Source organism: Pelobates fuscus, chromosome 5 (genome assembly GCF_036172605.1).
Source record: "Pelobates fuscus isolate aPelFus1 chromosome 5, aPelFus1.pri, whole genome shotgun sequence".
Taxonomy (NCBI): Eukaryota; Metazoa; Chordata; class Amphibia; order Anura; family Pelobatidae; genus Pelobates; species Pelobates fuscus.
Window position 1 is genome coordinate 348,772,387 of NC_086321.1, and position 21,990 is coordinate 348,794,376.

Genomic DNA, 21,990 nt, shown 5'->3' on the forward strand with positions numbered 1-21,990 from the left:
ACGTGACGCATATTCGCTTCATTCACACACAAAAAAAACCAACAACACCGAAACAAACAAAAACTTTATTCAGACGAACAGAAACTCTACTTCCGGGTGTACAGAGGAGGGGTATGTATCGCAGGGTGTCCGGTGGGCAACATTTAACTGAAACAACAATATATCAATTCTGCTGCTCTCAGATTACAGCATCACGGGATGGGCTTTATTCACTAAACCCCGGACCTTAGGAACTGGACACACAGCACAATAATAATAATAATAACATGGGAGCAGTGTCCACATAATAATAATAATAATAACATGGGAGCAGTGTCCACATAATAATAATAATAACATGGGAGCAGTGTCCACATAATAATAATAATAACATGGGAGCAGTGTCCACATAATAATAATAATAATAATAATAACATGGGAGCAGTGTCCACATAATAATAATAATAATAACATGGGAGCAGTGTCCACATAATAATAATAATAACATGGGAGCAGTGTCCACATAATAATAATAATAACATGGGAGCAGTGTCCACATAATAATAATAATAATAACATGGGAGCAGTGTCCACATAATAATAATAATAATAACATGGGAGCAGTGTCCACATAATAATAATAATAATAACATGGGAGCAGTGTCCACATAATAATAATAATAACATGGGAGCAGTGTCCACATAATAATAATAATAATAACATGGGAGCAGTGTCCACATAATAATAATAATAATAACAACATGGGAGCAGTGTCCACATAATAATAATAATAATAACATGGGAGCAGTGTCCACATAATAATAATAACATGGGAGCAGTGTCCACATAATAATAATAATAATAAAATGGGAGCAGTGTCCACATAATAATAATAATAATAAAATGGGAGCAGTGTCCACATAATAATAATAATAATAACATGGGAGCAGTGTCCACATAATAATAATAACATGGGAGCAGTGTCCACATAATAATAATAATAATAATAATAATAATAAAATGGGAGCAGTGTCCACATAATAATAATAATAAAATGGGAGCAGTGTCCACAGCCTATGCTCACTGTTTGACTGGTTTGGGAAGTGCCCTTCGCATTTCACTTCAATAATATTCGGAGTTCAATGAATAAATATATTTTATTGTGATATAAAACACAATGTATCATGTTTGTATCAGCCAGTTATACTGTATTATAATTAGGGAAGTAAGGGCTACATTGTGCGACTCCTGCTTTTGTGTAGCCAGACATATGTTGCCTAGGGAGTTATAATTGCCGTCATTATTGTTATTACTAATCCTTTGAGTGCAAGAGGTTTAGTCATATAATTCGTTTATCTAACAGTTTACCTGCTCTAGTTGTGCGTACGTAGAAATCCTACGTTTGTATTGTCGACATCTGAAAATATTGATGAACTGGACACTGCTTGCTGTGTGAGACAACTTGATTTGTTTATTTGTGTCAAGAGTACACATTTCCAGTTCACGTTTATGTTTCAGGACCATTTGTTTTGTAATGTCAGGATGTGTGATGAACGTGTTTTATTATAACCTGTGTAGATATTACAGTTACATGGATTAATAATAATCAATAGTTTTTTTTTAGTTGCTGCAAGAAAAGCACAGGCCATGCTGTGGGATCAGGATGCGTTATAATGAAAAGGAGCTGCTGTCCCTCTCTAGACAGAGGGCAGAGAAAGCAGCTGAACTGAATATGAAAAACCCAAAGAAGGGAAGTGGTGAGTCCCTCATTTACCAATGTTTATAACACACCAACAAGTTCTAAAGAACTTTAGAGTTGCAAAAAGTTACTTTATACTTTTTCCTAGAGAAGAGGGAAGGGGAATTCAGTATTTTTTTAAATTAATTAGTTATTGCTAATATTTCTGACTTTTTTCCCCCAATTTGTAAAAATACATTGAAATCTAGCATAGGGCCATCAAATGTAGAATCTCAAGTATCTCTAATTAGCTGGGAATTATTTGTAATAGCTTCCCCTATGTTATGCTTGCAGTGTGTAAACCACTAGCAGTGCTGTGCACTGTTACATCTGAGCATCATTGTGGGAAACACACTTGTTTCTCCCCTGTGCTCTTTAGCTGTGCTGTCATAGAGCGGCTACTCTGTGTCTCAACCTGAGAGTGGTGCCTGAATACATATATAAGGCGTTAGACCCTGCAGGCACCACAGCGATATACCCCAATGATAGCGCTGGCACCCAGCAACATCAGATATTATGTTCTGGTGTCATGTTTAATTGCAGACATTTGGCCTAGATGTTCAAGTGGATTGTGACAGGCTGACAGCACTGACTTGGGGTGCTTGCCACATCTGAACTGTAAGTTTTGGACAGCTAAATCAGGCACCTTATCGTTAAAGCCCACTTTATTTCTTGATGGCACAGAACATCTTAAAGGTAAAGACATGGTGGTAATGTGCTTATTAAATCTGTGTCCTGATATATGGGATTGTAAGACACTGATAAGTGTTCCTACTGTTCATGTTTATATTAAGCAATTCTCCCCCTTAAACACATTTTTTTCCTTACCAGTTCTGAAGAAGCGCCTGGTAAAATTGGTTGTGAATTTTCTCTTTTATTTCCGGATAGATGAAGAAGAGGTAAAAACATGTATATTTTACTGATGCATTTGTGTAATCTTCTGAACTACATACAGACACACACCCGCTGACAGACAGACACACCCGCTGACTGACTGACAGACAGACACACCCGCTGACAGACAGACACACCCGCTGACAGACAGACACACCCTCTCACTGACAGACACACCCTCTCACTGACAGACACACCCTCTCACTGACAGACACACCCTCTCACTGACAGACACACTCACTCACTGACAGATCAAACATACTCAGACACTCACTCACTAACAGACTAAAACATACTGAGACACTCACTCACTAACAGACTCAAACATACTCAGACACTCACTCACTAACAGACTCAAACATACTCAGACACACACACTGATATTGACACATATTCTCTCAAATTATAATTTTTTTAGTTAAATTCACGCAGGCCCCCTACCTTTGGGAGAGCTGGAGTGGATCATTTTCCTGGTTTCCATTGTGGCTGCTGAAATCTTCAAGATCTTCCTTCTCTGCTCCCTTGAGCACTCTATAGTGATTCTGTCTCTCGGCATCACAGAAGGGCGCGCAAGAGAGCAGAGCAAGAAGAGCATAGAGATTACAGCTCCTTCTGTCTCCTCCATTTTCCCTCAGCCGGCCACAGCAGGAGTGCCTGGAGGGCTGATTCCACCGCCACTGAACGAGTTGACAAACACCAAGTCGCCAGGACAAAATTCCTAGTCACCATGGTGACCTGGGATATGTCAAGTTATAATTTATCATTTATGTTTAAATAAATACTATCTATTTTCTATAGATGAGAAGCATTCTTTTGTTTAGAATAAAGGGGAACTATCACTTCCCTGGATTTTTAAGATTAGGTGAAAAATAAAATTACATGTAGAAGTCATCCTATCCTAAAACTTGGCACCTCCACCTTAGCTCTCATTCAGTCCTTACTATTAGCTCTGTTCTTTGCATCTGCCAGTAAGCATAGACAATAAATGTAAAGTCGAGGAGAAATAAAACTGTTTCTATTTCCCAAGCTCAATGGCAATGTTTGCCCTGACTCTGTCTGGACTAGCTGGATGGCAATGTAATTTGCTAAATCTTTTAAAATAAATTTAACAGGAAACGGACATGTAAAAAAGTTAACCCATAGGGGATTTTCATTGTTTTATTCACCGGTGTAATTCCTCTTAAAGCAAAGGGACAGATTTGTGCATTTGTAATTATAATCATTCAGATTTAGATTGCGACAGGAATGTTATATAAATGTTCTACCTTTAGTCCTCTCATGCTGCCCAATATAACTCCTATTCTGTTCTCAGCCCATTGGAGCACTCCTGCTTGAACACTGCAAAGTGGTTAAAGAAGAAGAGAAAGGATTCTATATATGTGAGTATGATGAGAAAAGGTCCATCATTTGTAATACAGTGGAAGATTAAAAGGCATGTTGGCAGAACTTTTTGCATAGTATCAACTAAACCCAGCTTATAGAATCAATGGAATTGTATGTAAATGCTGATACTTGCAAATATCCTCAGATTTGTTTTGCATTAGATGTTGTGGTGTGCAACCTTCAGTGGTACTTGCCTTCATCTATCTGTTTGTCTGTATCCAACCCACTTTACAAATACAAGACTGAATCTATCTTAGAATGGAATGTTTTAATATTTTGCATCTTTGAAGGGAAGGTCATGCTTAAAATTTGAATTGCTGAGATAATGACTTGCTTCAATGTCCAGAAATTTTTAGTTCTGCGTAGGATGTTGCTTAGTCCTGCACTTCTCATGCAGATCACTCATGCAAACTCTATTAAATGTGAGTCCAGGTTAGCACCCATGCTTATTCCTGAATCTTGTAGCCATGTGCCCGTATTTTAAAATAGGGCTAAGCTAAGTACTAAACGGATGCCGGAAACTTGATAAGCGTTCCCTAAAATTCATAAAATAGAATACAAATTGTGTTGTTGTTTTTCTCAAGCAGCACTGAATAAAATTCTGTCCAGAAAGAAGTTTCATAAGAGAAGATAGTCCTTGTTTACCTGGTTAGTAGTGTTAAAACAGGACACATTCTTAAATCGCAAACCGTACTTAGTCATAGGTTGATAAATACGTTTAGTATGATGGGGGCGGGGCCTGACTGTCATGATGGACAGACATGTCTTGTGAGAGCTCCTCGCTCTTATCAAGCTTTTGGTTGCTAAATTAACATAATTTACTAATTCCACGACTTTTAGCTCAAGCTTAACTGTATCTCGACATTGCTGAACTCTCTCTATGGGACTTGATCTGTATATTATCAGAGTTCCAGTTCTTGGGCTGTGAGCCTTACTTCGTGCACCACAAGCAGGAGAAGTGTCCAGTCTCCTGGCCGGAGGGGCTGCCTGTGCTCTAGCGATTTCCTGGCTGTGTTCCACCATCCCCCTACCACCATTGGACCGCTGGGGGTTATCCTGGTCCTCATTGGAGCGGGTCCGTTATCGATATCCCTCTGCCACGTGGCAGGCATAGGCATTCTTGACGCAGATAATACCGCACCCTCACGTGGCATCATCATATCAGGCTTTTGATGACATCTGCTTAAGATTTTGGGCTAAGATAGACCAGCAGGCAAGCCATTAAGCCCAGATACTCACTGAGGCCACAGGCTGCATCCTACCTCACCCACCAGGAGTGGGTAGCCATCAATCCTCTTCACCAATCACCTGGGCCACGGGTCTCTGGGACCTCTAAAACCGTACACTTCCTGCATTGTAAGAGGATTTTCTGCCACCAAACTAGTCTATGCCTGGATACACAACAAGTTTCCACCAGTACAGTGCCTCTATGCACATCCTAAACTGCCTGCAGTGGTTTGAGCCTGGGCACAGCCCCATGCCTGGATCCTGGAAAGAGGGACCGTTCTACTATCTCCTCCCACTCACAAGGTCTTCTAATGCTTAGCTGCAGGATCGAGGAATCATCTGACTTTTCTGTAGTGCAAGGTTAGCGTAGTGAGGGTTCCAGCGCAGGTTTTTAAGTTGTTTATGTTACTTTTATATTTTATGTCTTTTTTTTTTTAGCTGCTACCGTGGTTAACTCTTTTCAATTCTTCAGCATAGGCTACAGGGTGATGGTTTGACTGACCGAGAGAGCTTAAGGTTTTTATTTTGATCTCCCAAGCATAGCAATCGCAGGACATGCACTGTGGTTGCTATGGTAACCCCCTAGTCAAAGCTGCTAGCACTGGCTAGTGAGTGTATGAATGGATTGACTGAGGTTACTCCATTCTGACGCCGGCGTGCTGGTTTTGAAGCACCCCAAGCAGCACAAATCACTGAAGACTACAGGATCATCAGAAAATACTCTCTCTAGCCTGGAATGTAGTGGTTAATGGTTCATTACAATAAAGCTAGCTAAGATTAATGTCTATGAGCAAGATGAATAATCTATAACATTGTTTGATATTTTAAATAAAATCGTTTTAGATAAATATTTTTTCTTGAACACTTCACAAGTAACCCCAACCTATGTTCAACATGGCTCATAATCAGGGGGACCAGATTTTTTAAATACAAAAAAGAGACACCTGGTCACCCTGGCCAGAGCTCTCCTGTACTAGATCTGTTGCCTGAGGGTGATAGGGGTGGTGGAGACCAGGTCTGCCCACCCAGTTTCTGCAACTCACACACCCCTGGAGTCTCCTCACATCTCTCTGTAATCTGCTCCGTGAATGAATCCAAATAAAACCGAACCTCAAACTATTAAAACCCCAGCATCTCCCACCATTAGCTGCCATAAATCTGCGCTGTGCCGGTAGCTGAAACGCATTCCACGTCTTTGCTCCGTGACACACACCTCTGACTCTCCGTATTGGTCAGTGTTACGTATCCAAGCGGCAAAAACGGACATAAGCACCTTCCGAAGATCGAGGGAAGTGCCGCACGGCGGTCTTTTGCCACGAGATTATACAGCCCAACATCCGTCCATGGTAAAGATGGCATCGAAGTGCGGGTGACATCACGGAAAAGACACACAAGAATGTTTTGGGGTTAAGGGCTAAGTACAGCCAATCGGATCTGCAAGAGGGTTATTTAAACTCACTTATTCCTTAGCTTATTGCCCTGTCGTGTTTTCCCTTAGATGGTTATCGGAGAGTGTGTTCCTGATCGTGCTTCTGGTTTTTGACTTTGGCTTCATTTTGACGTCCCTGATTTCTGGTTTCCTTGACTTTTGGCTTTTCCTTATCGCTGTGTCTTGTTCTGTGTCCCTGACCCTGGCTAGGTTTCTGACTATTCTCGGGTACGTTAAGTCCGGCCATTCTTAGGCCCGGTAAGACGTTACCCTTAGTTCTAGGGTGTGATATTATTCTGCATGCTGTATCAATATAATCCTGACAGTCAGGAAGGCTCAGCATGGCTAATAGAATTCTGTCTCCAGCTGACTATCAGAAACTACACGAGAGACCATTTATAGTGCGCTATTAACTTGCTCCAACAAGGCTTGTGCACTGGATCTTTCCCGGCACTGGCTGCCTTTCAGTAGAAAACCAGAACATTTATGCGTCCCGTGAAGGTTTCCTGGGACAAATTGCTTTAAAACTGGGACATCTGGTCACCCTGCTCATAATAAAAAAAGGAAAAAAATCTACAACTTCTGAAGACTTCTAAGATTGTTTTTCTTTATAGTCATATAATGAAAAGCCAAAGATATCCATCTGGTGGCTATACCAGCATGATGACATCTCCTCCATCCCCTAGATATATGCAGACTTAAACAGGCTTTAACAGCAAAGACAGCTTGCGCGGTGTTTTTGATACTTCCACTGGTGCAGACCATGTGCGTTAATATTGGTATTGCTGGGCCCATTTAAGTGTGCTCAATGCTCTGGGCAACAAACATTCTGAGGACAAAAGTGGGGCTATAGAGGACTACAGCAAGGAAGGATTGGCAGGTAAAGAGTTAGTGGACTAATTTTATGTTATATAACGGTAAGATCAACCTCAAATCCAGTTGATTAAATGACATTAAAACAACTTTTTTCCATGAGACAGGATGGAATTTTGTACAGAAAGAAATTGAAATGTAAATTGGGTAAACTATTTCTACTATATCTGTGGTTTTCATTTAAACATGATTTTGAATCATCACAACAAATAGACATTGTTAACATTTTTCTTAATTATTTGTTAATTACAGTGTTTTGACTGGTTTTGCTATTTTCAGCATGTTTAACTCTGAAACCCACGTCTCTCTTCTGGCAAGCAGTGATCGTATAATCAGAAACTGGTGTAACTTGTATCCGTTTACGGAGGATACTGAACTTGGAAATGTAAAGACTAAAAATGCAAAATACACTTTGCACTTTCTGACTCTATAGCTCGGACCCACAATTCAAATATGTCATGCAAACAACATAAATCTTTACTAATATATGGTTTACAGGAAAATGACCACTATACCTTGAGGAATACAAACAAGCATTCCTAACGCTGTAGTGTTGCCCTACCTTTTAGGTGTCCGCAACCATACCACTTTGTCCTGTTACAGTTAGTTTTACTTACATTTATTCCCTGGCCTCACCCAATCCATAGCTTCCACATAGGGAAGCATTGGGAGGCTAGTAGTGTGCATGCGCGGCAAAACTTCACCCTGTGTCAGTTAATCTCTATGAGAAGCATTTGATTTGGATTCCAGCAGAAGTGTCCTTAGTGGCTGTCAGTGTTTAATCCTGGAATTATAACTTACTATACGGCAATGTCTTGCATTGCAGGGTTAAAACTAAAGAGCCGCTGCAGCCAGACCACTTCATTGAGATCAAGTGTTTTGGGTGCTTTTAGGGGTCCTTTACGGGGATACTATAGGCACCCAGATCACTTCATTGAGATCGAGTGTTTTGGGTGCTTTTAGGGGTCCTTTACGGGGATACTATAGGCACCCAGATCACTTCATTGAGATCGAGTGTTTTGGGTGCTTTTAGGGGTCCTTTACGGGGATACTATAGGCACCCAGATCACTTCATTGAGATGAAGTGGTCTGGGTAAATTGAGCCGGTTCCCTTAACCCTACAATGTAAAACATTGCAATTTTAGAGAAACTGCAATGTTTACATTGCATGGTTAAGACTGAAACTAGTGGCTGACTTCCAGACAGCCACTATAGGTGCTTCTTGTGTTTTTTTTTTTTTTTCTTTCTTCATTTTATTGAGATATGGATACAGATACCTAGGTGGCCTATAAATGCTTGCATGGGTCACCTTTTAGGGATTTCGAGTATTGTTAGTAGTGAACTGTTGTTAGATTTAAATCTGTTTTGTAATATTATGATTCTGGCTAGTTCTTTGAGTATTCTGTGTTGAATCCCAGCCTAACATTTTGCCTATTTTAATGTTTTTGTGGCAAAACTAGCCACTTCTGGACTATATGTATTGCAGGTTGTCCATAGGCTGAATGTATACTGTATGTCCTTACCTGTATAAGTGCTGTGTTATGGCCGTTCGCATGCTGGCAGCCATACGCTGCCAGCATACAAAGTATTCGTTCGACGAAACACGGCTATCCCAGCCGTTCGCCGTACGAATGCGGGCTCCCCAGGTAGACCACACATTCACAAGTCGTGTGGCACCAATTAACCGATTGCAACAATGTTGCAATCGGTAATTAAGGGCTCTCCTAGGTGGCCGCCGTTCGGCTACCGACCATGCGGCGGTCGGCCATCTTGGATCCTTTGTCTCTGCAGCGGTGTTCGGTCGTCGAGAGCCTGGAACTGAAAACGGCTACTCAATGATCCGAACACCGCTGGACTTCCAGAGCGTTCGGGAGTTCCGCGTTCGGCACATTCTGTTCCCCATAGATGTTCGGTACTTTTAAACCGAACTCAATGTTTTAATGTATTTTGTGCGGCGTTCGGTTAGTTTAGCTGGGATCAGAGCGGTATTCTCACTAAATGTGCCCGCCGACCCCAGCTATCTACCGAACGGTCATTCGTCTAAAAGCGAGCAAAAATGTATAAAATATGGATTTCTGTATAAATTGTCGGTTTTGCTCCACGAGGGGATAATCCACTTAATCGTCCATTTTAGTGGGAGTATCCCTCTCGTGTAGCAATGCCTGTTGGGATAATTACAATGCCTGATGGGAGAAATCCCCTGTAACAGCTGTAAGGAAACCCCTTGCAAAGGGAACTGCATAAATATGGAAGTCTGTGAATAAAGCAAGTTAGTTGACTCCCAGACTGTGTTTCGTCCGGTTATTGGGAGGATGGGGAATATTGCCGTGCTTTCTGCTCTGACTGTGGATTTCCTGAGAATACCAACGGATATCGTGGACTAATATACTGCATTCCGTTACAGTTTTGTCCAGTTCCTAAGTGGTTCTTTCTATCAAATTCTGAATACAGTATCATATCTTTAAGCTCTGCTTCTTCTGCGACCGACTAATATATATTTTTCTATTTCTATACCTTCCAGTGTCCTTTGAGCCACATAGATATGTGTGCTACATTGTTCATAATATCTTCCTTACCTACTTGGATGTCATTGTGGGCTCTTATCTGACCTTGACTTTTGTAAGAGCTGGGAGATAATGTTTTCTAACAGGAATACTCCCTCCTTTGGAGTTTCTCTATCTTCAAGGGAAGCAGTCAATAAACTATCTTCATCTTTATTTTATCTATAATAGTGGTACAGCAAGTGCTGCTGCAATGTTTTATAGATCTGAAATCCCATCTTCCATTTCTTTTTTTATCATCATCATCATCCAGCCATTCTTCGAAGAGAGTAAGATGATGCAAGAATGGTCAGTGCCAATCACCAAACAAAGTGCAAAAATAAAAATAGAGGGAGAAAACCAAACATGGAAGACGTAAACAGGGCCGGCTTTAGGCGCCCTGTGCGAAAAATCTTCACAGCGCCTCCCCCCTCCCCGTCATCCATGGATGATGTAATGTTTGTGTTGTCTGTGTATGTGATAGTAGGTATGATGACTGTGTGTGATATGTATGCTATGTGTTGGCTGTGTGTGATATTTGTAATGGGTGCATTAACAGTGTGTGATATGCGTGTATTGGTTGTATGTGATATTTGTGCTGGGTTTATTGGCTGTGTGTGATGGTTATGTAATTCAGATAAAAAGATGCATTTAGGCCTGTGTGTGAATGCAGGTGTATATTTTTGCAGAGTTGTGTGCACACATGTACACTGTCAAATCCACCACATGCACACAGTCGCAGGCAGATAGTCACATACACAGGATCAGGCAGAAACACACAGGTACAAGCAGTAACACCCATACACAGTTACAGGTAGATAAACACACACACACAATTACAGGCAGGCAGCCACACATACAGTTTTACACAAACACACATAGTCTTACACACACATACTTACATGCAGACAGCCCCACACACACACACACACACACACACAGGCAGACAGCCACACACACACAGATAGCCACACACACATACACACAGGCAGACAGCCCCCCCCACACACACACACAGGCAGGCAGACAGCCAAACACACACACACAGGCAGACAGTCATACACACAGACACACACACAGGCAGACAGGCAGACACACACAGGCAGTCATACACACACACACACACACACAAAGGCAGACAGTCAGACACACACACACAGGCAGACAGTCACACACACACACACAGGCAGACAGTCGCACAGACACACACACACACAGGCAGACAGTCACACACAGGCAAACAGTCATACACGCAGACACACACAGACAGTCATACACACAGACACACACACAGGCAGTCATGCACACACAGGCAGACAGTCAGACACACACACACACACACAGGCAGACAGGCAGACACACACAGGCAGTCATACACACACACACACACACACAAAGGCAGACAGTCAGACACACACACACAGGCAGACAGTCACACACACACACACAGGCAGACAGTCGCACAGACACACACACACACAGGCAGACAGTCACACACAGGCAAACAGTCATACACGCAGACACACACAGACAGTCATACACACAGACACACACACAGGCAGTCATGCACACACAGGCAGACAGTCAGACACACACACACAGGCAGTCACACACACAGACACACAGGCAGACAGTCACACTCACACTGACAATCACACAGTTACCTGTGGAGTTCATTGTGGAGGCAGTGCAGCTCCTGGAGACTGTTTGGTGGGGAAGCAGGGACTCCTTCCTGCTTCCCCTGCAGCAGTTATCCGGCGCTTTTAGCTCCTTCCCCGCCGCACGGTAAGCTCTGCCCTCACCGCAGATTTTATTTATTTTAATTACGGCCCGCCATGTGTGAGCTGTGTCGGCCGCAGGGCGCCCCCTGGTCTATGGCGCCCTGTGCGGCCGCACAGCTTGCACACCCCTAAGGCTGGCCCTGGATGTAAAAGACATTTGGATAAAGTTCCAGGAGACCAAAATTGTGTCAGAGGGCATCAGTTCCACTTAATAGGGGCTGGTTAACATAAGATTAAATAGTAAACCAGCTGCATGGAACAATATGTAGCTGTCTAAGACAAGGAGCCCAGGAGAGCAGCAGAAATGCTGCTAGAAATAAGGAGAAGATGAAAAGTAGAACCAAGAAAAAACATGAAGGAGAGAAGAGAGCGGGGTGGGAAAAGGTGAAAGAGAAGACACTACGATGGAGAATAAAGGCATGGAAACCAAACCCAAGCAGAATGAAATCTTCAGCTAAAGGATCACTATAGGGTCAGGAACACAAACATGTATTCCTGACCCTAAAGTGTTACAACCACCATATAGCCCCCCTGGTCCCCTCATGTCTCCTTAAATATAGTAACAATCTTACTGTATTCATGCCGGAAGCTGTAGATCTGCATGCTGTTTGCCTCAGAAAAACAAGCAGTCTGCTGACATAATCAGAAGTGGTGGCCTGATCCAATCACAATGCTTCCCCATAGGACTGACAAAGAGGCAGATCAGGAGCAGAGTCGGCATGATTCAAACACAGCCCTGGCCAATCAGCATCTCCTCATAGAGATTAATTGAATCAATGAATCTCTATGAGGAAAGTTCAGTGTCTGCATGCAGAGGGAGGAGATACTGAATGTTTGGATGCATTTTAGGCAGCCATGACCCAGGAAGGATCTCTAACAGCCATCTGAGGAGTGACCAGTGAAGTTATCACTAGGCTGTAATGTAAACACTGCATTTTCTCTGAAAAGTCAGTGTTTACAGCAAAAAGCCTGAAGGTAATGATTCTACTCACCAGAACAAATTCAATAAGCTGTAGTTGTTCTGGTGACTATAGTGTCCCTTTAAAGATGATAGCATGTTTACTATCCCCCCTTAGAGGACACACACCACTCAGAGAGCTTCTTCAACCAGTGAACTAATTTCTCAGGGTTTTGTACTGATGTGTGAACTATTTGTAACCTGACTCATAGTACCGCATGGTAATAGAAGATTGTTGTGTCAATAGGAAAACCTGTTGCAATTGAGTCATATCGAAAGTAATGTGAAGGTTGCGTTTCCATAGCTTTGTATAATATGGGATTAAGAAGTCACCTGAGGAGAACAGCAGTAGTTAATAGAGCTGGGAAATACAATGCTCTGGGGATTGAGTGCAAGGGATCCATTTAAGCCTTTTTCCATAGCTACATGAGTCTACAAACTTTTTCCTGGCCTGTGTATGTAAACAAATCATTTGGAGGGGGTGGGGGTGTATTATGTGCAAATGAGACATATTAAAGTATACATAGAGCTTAGTTGGTAACGGATTGTGCAGTTAATACTCCCACAAACGTTAAAAACAAGATTAATAAGCAAATTATTGCATTCCGAAATGTCCCAGATTCATCAGGACAGAAAAGTCCCCAGTATGCACAGGCCAATGTATTTTGTAAAAACAAAGTCAGGAATTTTCTGCCACTATAAAAGCGCTTCAACAATGCTCTGTCCAAGGACAACCCAATGGTGGTTAGCCAGCACAGTTAGCCTAGAGAACATGGACCTCGTAGGAGAGCACATGCTACACCCATTGCTCCCATTATTGTCCTGCTTTCAAGCATCTTAAAGTTATATATTGTGGTACCAGGCATATTTACTTGCCCATTTTCAAGCCGATTCTTTTTTTCAAACTTTAATTACAAATTGTGTAATGTAGTTTTCTTTTTGTTTTGTTTTTTAACTTGTTCAGTTTAAAAGCGGTGCCATAGAAATAGCATTTTAATGGCATTCTCTGGATGGTCTTTACTGCCTATTTTTGTAGAGCATAAATAATATATGGTTAAGAAAAAAAGAAAGGCCTTTGTCTTTTGCAAACTTCAGGAGGTTGCTGGGTGCTCTCAGTCAATCCTTGAGCTTCCAATGACCTGCGGAATTCTGTGATACACTCATACGCACTGTGCATAAGAGTAAGCTTTATTGCAGTTTAGAAAAAAACAATGTGTCAATACTATTCAGGGAATAAATGAATGCTTAATTAAATTAATGCTTTATTCTTGCACAGTGATTTTGTGAACTTAATGTTTTCTGCATGTCCTTTTTTCAGAAACATATTCTCAGGAAATATATTTTCTACTGTCTTTGACAATGCCGATGTATTGTCATTTTTTGTTTATATATCCAGCTTTTCATATCCGAAATCAAGAGGAATTTAATACTTTTCGTCTAAGGCAAAGGAAAGGGTTTTGACTGTAAGAACAATCAGGATGTGGAATTCTCTGCCTGAAGAAGTGGTTTTATCAGAGTCCATACAGATGTTCAAACAGCTACTAGATGCATACTTGCAAAAATAGAATATTCAAGGATATAATCTTTCAATGTAGGGTAATAACTTTTTGATCCAAGGATAAATCTGACTGCCATTCTGGGGTCAAGAAGGAATTTTTTTCCTAGCTTGTTGCAAAATTCTGCTTCAAACTGGGTTTTTTTTGCCTACATTTGCCTTCTTTTGGATCAACAGCAAAAAAACAAATGTGAGGAAGGCTGAACTTGATGGACGCAAGTCTCTTTTCAGCTATGTAACTATGTAACTTTTATTCCTATAGACTTTGTTGATGAACCTGAAAGGAAATACACATTTGAGTGTACCTCCCGAGAACAATGTGACGAATGGGTAGAGGCGCTAACTAATGCAAGGTTAGTACAAACCAACCCGAAATTATTTTATCATAAGCTTTAATATATTCTCATGTACGCGTGGTAATGATGGTAAAACTGTATAACATAAAGTTTTAGCTACTGAAGAAAAAAATGATCAGTTTATATATTAGATTATTTGCAGAAGGTTAGCTGAATATATACTTAAAGTGGAAATTGTGTTTCAGCTACGAATTCATGAGGAGAAGTCTTATGTACTACCGAAACGAGATTCTCAGGATGACGGGGAAGGTACGTAAGATATAGCTGGGGCTTAGGGTCGTCTTGTCATCTATCTCCGTACTTGACGTTCCCATACTTATGCCTACAGGACCCATTGGAGCAGTACGGTATCTCAGAAGAGTCACGCTTCCAAATAGAGCCTGCAACTCTCTGAAGTTTCTCCATAACAGTCCATCTGCTTGGAGTAGTTCTTCTCTCAGGCACCCTCTTGTTGTCTTCAGGGGCTGAACATGCACATCCACATTTTCACGTCAAGCTTCTATGACCATTTTCCTCCAACAGAAATAATTATTTAATGATCAGCTGTTGACAGCATGTAGTTTTGTCATATCAGATGTATATTGTTAGCGCCATATGTAAGGCCAGTACAGTACTGTATATAGTGTCAAAACAGTTCATGCCATTTGTATTTGCAAGATAAGTAACTGCTCCACTAGTACACATGTATACCCCATGGCTGCCATACTGTTCTTACTCTTCGTGACAAGTAGACCGTGAATACAGAGATTGCAGACATAATTGTCTTCCTCTGTTCTATAAATACCTCAGTGACAAAGAGTAAATGGACTGAACTGTGCCTTGACAACCAACTGATAAGTTAGACCAATAAACAAAAGGTGGTGGGGGGGGGAAATCTTCCACTCACCGGAGTCTGCTGATATTTCGTTGAAAACTTTCCTAAATTCCTCAGTTAATTTACAAAAGCTCATTGTATAAATCCCTCGGTCACAGTAATTTCAACACACAAAGTAGGAAATGTTTTTTGATTTCTGCTATAAGTCTTAAAAGTAGTATTCTTGAAGAATATGATCCCAAACCCTTTGGTTTTTTATTTATGTGCAAATATTTGAAAACACTACAAGCCGTTCACGTAAGTACATGCAACTCAAGGGAGATAACAGGACAGAGGTTAAATTTCGTATTGACTGACCTAGTCAACTGCACCTCCTCTGACTGATGGACAACATGTATCACCTCCTTTTGATGTATAAACTCAACCAAATGCAAAGAGTTTTTTTTTTATACTAATAAAATATGTACAATTTGAGTTTTACTGTAATTTCATGCATTCAGCCCATTCCCCAATGGTTATGCACTTTTGCTTGATCACCGTGTGTGAATAATGCTCTTTCTGCGTATTTTCACATAGGAATGCTGATATGACTGTTAGCCCTAAATGCAGCGTTTTGTATCATGGCTCACATTGCTTACCTTGTAGTAACCCTTCTAATGTATCATTGCCAGGCTTTTCAGAAGGTTTGCTTGTGTTTTCTGACGTCCTCTGCCTTTCGGTTTCAGCAGCAGGAGTGACGTTTAATTGGGGTAACTGATTCTGGTCCTTCATTTCAAAAGGATGATGTTCTATTTAGAGGTGTACCTATGTTAATGGCAAAATTGTATTTTGTAATTTGTTTGCGTGTTGCTCAAGACTCCTCACCTCCTTGTGTATCTCTCCCAATCCCCTCTTGCATGTCTCTTATTTCCCCTTACCCATTTTGTGTCTGTTGTCCCCATTGTGTGTATACGAACCCCCCTTTTTCTTTTTGTATCTCTTAACCCCACTCTTCCCCTTTTGTGTATCTTACCCTCCATTATGCACCTTTTGTATCATTTAACGTCTCCTTCTGTGTCTCTCCACTGCCACTTGAGCCTATTATATCTTGTATCCCCTTTTTGTATCTTTTAACACCCCCTTGTGTGTCTCTTTACCAGAAAGGTAATAATGAAAGGGAGCATTATATCTCTGCCGCCTTCGACTCTCTGCATGCTGTCAGATTAGGAAGAGGATAATGAAGATCATCTTTTGTGGTCCACAATAGCCAAGCTACAAAATAATGACAGCCCCACCTCCCCTGTTGTTACATCACTAGCAGCTCCATTATCTTTATTATCAGCCTGACTGTGAATGTTACTGTCTAACACTAACACTATTGTGTTTACTCCACCTCCTATTTTGGTAGGTGTCTAAACTGTATACCAACATAACCATTTAATGAACAGTTACCATATTGAGATTCACTGTATATGAGTAAGTCATCTCATAATTGTTAATTTTATTCTAGGTGGGCAAGTTGGTCATATTCCAGCCGATTAAATGTTTGTCAGTATTTCACAAGGATCACCAACAAGTAACTATGTTCTCTAAACAAGTTCTTTTAATTCAAATAAATAAACATAAACAAGGTATGGAACGCCACACAATGACTTACAGTATAGTTTAATATGTATATTTTGAGTATACAAAGTTAGCATCTTGATGAACTACTCATGTAGGCTGCTTTGGAATGATGGCCAAAGTCCAAGTTGACAGAAGGCTGAGCATCTGCCATTAAAATGTGTCAATTTAAATACATCACACGGGGAATTGCATTTCTCTCCCCTTTGTATGAGGTGTTTACATTGTACACCAGTCAGTAGTGTGTCGTGCTTCCAAAAAAAGACAGCTTATCATATCTCTTCTCCAGGACAGACAAATTACAGCTGAAAGTCCAAAATGAGGTTCATCAGAGGTTTTCATGAGCCTACAGAGAACATATCCCTCCACAATAAGATTTCTGAAGTGGGTCCGGTGGCACTTGAGACCTCATCTTATAGCCTTTCTCCATCACTTGAAAACAGACCAAGATCAGCAGAACAAAAAAATCTAAATATCCAGGATTCTTTGAAGGATGATGAATAGGTGGATGAAATATAAAAACCTTAAAATAGCTTTTCATTTAACAGATGTAGAAAGGGTGATATTAACCATAGATGCCAGGACCTCAGCATGTGGAGCTAATCTTCTTCAATTGGATGTCCAGGGAAATAGTCCCAAAGAGCTTTTCAAATTGTGGCAAACCTTCTGGTTCTCAAAGTGACCTACCTTACCTTGTTACATTTCCAATTCTGTCTCATAGGCAAATTGGTCAAAATGTACATGGCCTATAGAAAGAAACTAGGAGGGAGTATAGCATTCCTTAAAAATATCTCTCATCTTTGAGTGGGCACACAAGTCAAAACAGACTTTCTCAGTTGTGATGGCCAAGACCCTTTGGAATGGAGTTTACATCCTCAAATACTCTCACAACTCGCTTTCACAGGTTGTCGTTGGGCTTTAGATCCTATGATTTCCCGACACTCCAGATTGTCTTCTCTTTTATTCCCCACTGACCTCTACAAATGTGACAGAGACCTTATATTTTAGTAGCAACCATAGCCATGACTGCAAGGAGATTAAATTACAATATATCCAGGACATACTTGAAAATGAGAGAAATCTCAATGTATCCATCCTGGTAAAATATTTTATAAATAAATATACCACCTATATTTCTGGACGTCAAACATAGGCCCTCATGGTTTGGCCTATATAAACTCACTCTGTCTCAAGTAATCCCACCAACTTCTCCCCTTTTAATTCAATAATTTTTATCCAATTTTAGGTTTTCTCTATTCTTTTACCTTGGTGGGCCCTCTTATTTACAGGCCTACCTTTACAACCATCTACATACGGTTTTTATGATTCCGACCAGAAAAATATATACACATATATATATTTTCCCTCCCCGTGGCTTCTTCCCCAAACCAATTCTTAGAATGACACTCCACACACCAAAATCACTTATGCTCACTAGAGTGCTGGTTTGGTTAGCACAGTAAAACTAAACCCAAGAGGCAGCAATTGCCCAGAGCACCTGCCTTGCAAAGACTTCTCATTGAGGTGCCTTGGGAAATCTGTAATTGGACAGTCACAAAGTCTGGCGTAAGGCATTAGACAGGGTCCCTGCGAAACGCGTAAGGCATTAGACTTTGGGTTACCGCCTGCCGACTCCAGACACATACCAGAGATCGATCCCGGATACCCGACGGAGCACTTTCGAGTGAGGCTCGAGGTGGAACGCATGCCGATCTTACCGGCGGCCAAGGCACAAGACAATTTACAACTCCCACATCTCTCATCCATCTGCAGCAAGCATGTCAAACTCAAAGGCTAGATTCATAGAAACGTAGGTTTGTTTTGAAAAGTACAGTATAAAATAAATATATAAAAAAAAACAACACCCACCCTCTACTAAACCCCGGCCACTGTTTAAAAAAACAAAACAAAAAAAACAACAATATTAACCAAGAAGCAGACTCGACTCACATTGCCCCTGCCAGTATGCGAATCCGGAATGCAGCCTCTGGTAAACCCCCAAATGCACCATCCGCACCGTGTGCCAAAGTAGATCCTCCTGCTACTCCTTGAAACCCTGTGAAGGTGGAGCACGTTGATGTCACGTCTGAATGGGACGTGGCGTTGTTTGCCTCTGTGCACCTCCAGGTCCTCCACTGTCCAGCCACGGCCATCGCAACACTGACCAACACACACATTTACACATTCTTTCACACACTCACAAATCATTTTATTTTTTGCTCCCTACCTTTGGGAGCCAGTGTGGGGCCTCTCCCTGGGGTCTCCCTTCCTGCTCCTCACTGCTCTTTCACGCACGCAGTTTGGTGATGCCAGGTGCCAGAATGACATCATATTCCAGTACTCTGCATCACTACACAGAGCGCACTCAGGAGCAGAAAGAACAGACTAAGCTCCCTCGCCTCCGCCAGCGACTTCTTCTGCAGGCCGGGTAAATTTTAGCAGAGTAGGCACCTGCAACGTGGGTAGAGCAGGTGTCTACTTTGCCTTAAAATGTCAAATTCGCGGCTTGATATGCTTGATCTACAGCAGGTTGCATTGTAGGCTATTGAGCCGATTTTGTATTTTTTTCATATTCCTTTTGTGAGTGGTTTTAATCTTTAAATATTAAAATTGTCTTTATTACAGTGAGCATAGTTACATAGCTGAAAAGAGACTTGCGTCCATCAAGTTCAGCCTTCCTCACATATGTGTTTTGCTGTTGATCCAAAAGAAGGCAAAAAAAACCCAGTTTGAAGCACTTCCAATTTTGCAACAAGCTAGGAAAAAAATTCCTTCTTGACCCCAGAATGGCAGTCAGATTTATCCTTGGATCAAGCAGTTATTGCCCTACATTGAAAGATTATATCCTTGAATATTCTGTTTTTGCAAGTATGCATCTAGTAGCTGTTTGAACATCTGTATGGACTCTGATAAAACCACTTCTTCAGGCAGAGAATTCCACATCCTGATTGTTCTTACAGTAAAAAAAACCTTTCCTTTGCCTTAGACGAAAAGTATTAAATTCCTCTTGATTTCAGATATGAAAAGCTGGATATATAAACAAAAAATGACACTACATCGGCATTGTCAAAGACAGTAGAAAAAATATTTCTTGAGAATATGTTTCTGAAAAAAGGACATGCAGAAACCATGAAGTTCACAAAATCACAGTAAAAAAACCTTTCCTTTGCCTTAGACGAAATCTTCTTTATTCTAGTCTAAACGCATGACCTCGTGTCCTATGTAAAGTCCGGTTTGTGAATAGATTTCCACACAATGGTTTGTATTGGCCTCGAATATATTTGTAAAAATGTTATCATATCCCCTCTCAGGCGACGTTTTTCTAAACTAAATAGGTTTAAATTTGTTAACCTTTCTTCATAGCTGATATGTTCCATTCCTTTTATTAATTTTGTAGCCCACCTCTGCACTTTTTCTAGTGCCATAATATCCTTCTTTAGAACAGGTGCCCAAAATTGCACAGCAAATTCAATGTGTGGTCTTACCAGTGATTTATAAAGATGCAAAATTATATTCTCGTCCTGAGAATGATTGCCCTTTTTCATGCATGACAATACCCTACTGGATAAATTGGTGGGTGGTGAAGGAAATGACAAATTTTAAACTTAATGTAGGCAAGCCACTGTTCTGAGGTCACTCCAACCTCTATACAAAAATAAACACAAAGTCTGGACTCTAGTACAGACTACAGGGCGCCACAAGCATTAAGATGTGTGGTGATCTAATTAAAGATGATACTGAATAATTCAGAATAATGTCATAAAAATACCATATGTGAAAATATAAAATCCAATTTATTAGGACAATATCTAAAAGTGCAACATGCACAAAAGAATCAAGAGCCCCTAGAGGTAGCAGCTATACTTATACAATGCTTGAGTAAAGTGCCAAATGCTAAAGTGCAGGACATACAAAGTGTCAATGATATTTTCTTTAAGCAAAAGAATGCACAAATACTTTAACAGTAAAAAGCATGTAAAACTAGACTGCTATACCAAAATTGTAGGGTTCTTGCAGGTGCTCGGTGCTCAACGCGTTTCGTCGGTAACGACTTCCTCAGGAGCTTGCTGAATTCCTGCCGGTCTTCTCTCTCTTTTAAATTCGCCGGTCTGGCCGCCAATTAGCGTTTGCGCATGCGCAGTCCGTGCCGTGCGCGCCGTCATACGTAATGACGTGCGGTTAGTCGGAGTGCGCATGCGTCATCCACGCTGGAACGCAAATAAACTTTATGTGTAATATACACAGCCACAAAACGAGCAAAACTCCACTTGGAGCGCTCGAGAATAATGCGGTCTGTATTCACAGACCTGCCTACATCCAATCTTTGTGTAATTACAATTTCAGCATCCTAAATAAAGATGCAAATCGGGCCTTAATAAAAATAGAGAAGACCGATTTTAATTGTGTTAATTTACTTGCAGAAAATGTGGTATGTAAAAAATCTATATATGGTATATAAAATATGTGAAAATCTACATGTATATATATACATAAAAAAGGAAAATTAGGACATGATAGCCCATTTGCATCACTACATTCATGATATAAATTACATATATATATCTAAGGCTAACATAGAAAAGCTATCTACAAGAGGTCATAAAAATGAACAATCAATCAGTGGATTCTAACGAAATATATGGAGAATATCAAATAGTTGGATATCAAATCCATGAATACAAAATATAGAGATTAAAAAGATAATAAAGTTCAACTTAATTGGATAGGGAACAGATATAAAATAAACAAATAATATCAAGAAGCCATGGAAGGTTATAAAAAATGGCAACCTCTATATAGTGGGGATCATTTTATGAGATTCAACGAATGGAGGAGCTTTCTCTTGTTTTCTTCATTGCA

General features: G+C 40.7%; 1 protein-coding gene across 1 annotated transcript; it reads left to right on the plus strand.

Annotated features, from left to right (window-relative positions):
• The first annotated feature begins 31 nt into the window (after positions 1-31).
• PLEKHJ1 (pleckstrin homology domain containing J1) lies at positions 32-15,615 on the plus strand. Its single transcript, XM_063455883.1, has 7 exons — positions 32-111; positions 1,605-1,737; positions 2,550-2,617; positions 3,925-3,991; positions 14,621-14,711; positions 14,900-14,963; positions 15,043-15,615. Exons 2-7 carry the CDS (start codon positions 1,644-1,646, stop codon positions 15,106-15,108), a joined length of 450 nt encoding a protein of 149 aa, XP_063311953.1. The 5' UTR covers positions 32-111; positions 1,605-1,643; the 3' UTR covers positions 15,109-15,615.
• Positions 15,616-21,990: the final 6,375 nt, after the last annotated feature.

Bases quoted from the DNA above. Each gene is read 5' to 3' on its own strand.
- PLEKHJ1 (XM_063455883.1), top strand. From the start codon at position 1,644: ATGCGTTATAATGAAAAGGAGCTGCTGTCCCTCTCTAGACAGAGGGCA. The intron at 1,738-2,549 runs GTGAGTCCCTCA...TTTCCTTACCAG, and splicing joins AAACCCAAAGAAGGGAAGTG to TTCTGAAGAAGCGCCTGGTA. The intron at 2,618-3,924 runs GTAAAAACATGT...TTCTGTTCTCAG, and splicing joins TCCGGATAGATGAAGAAGAG to CCCATTGGAGCACTCCTGCT.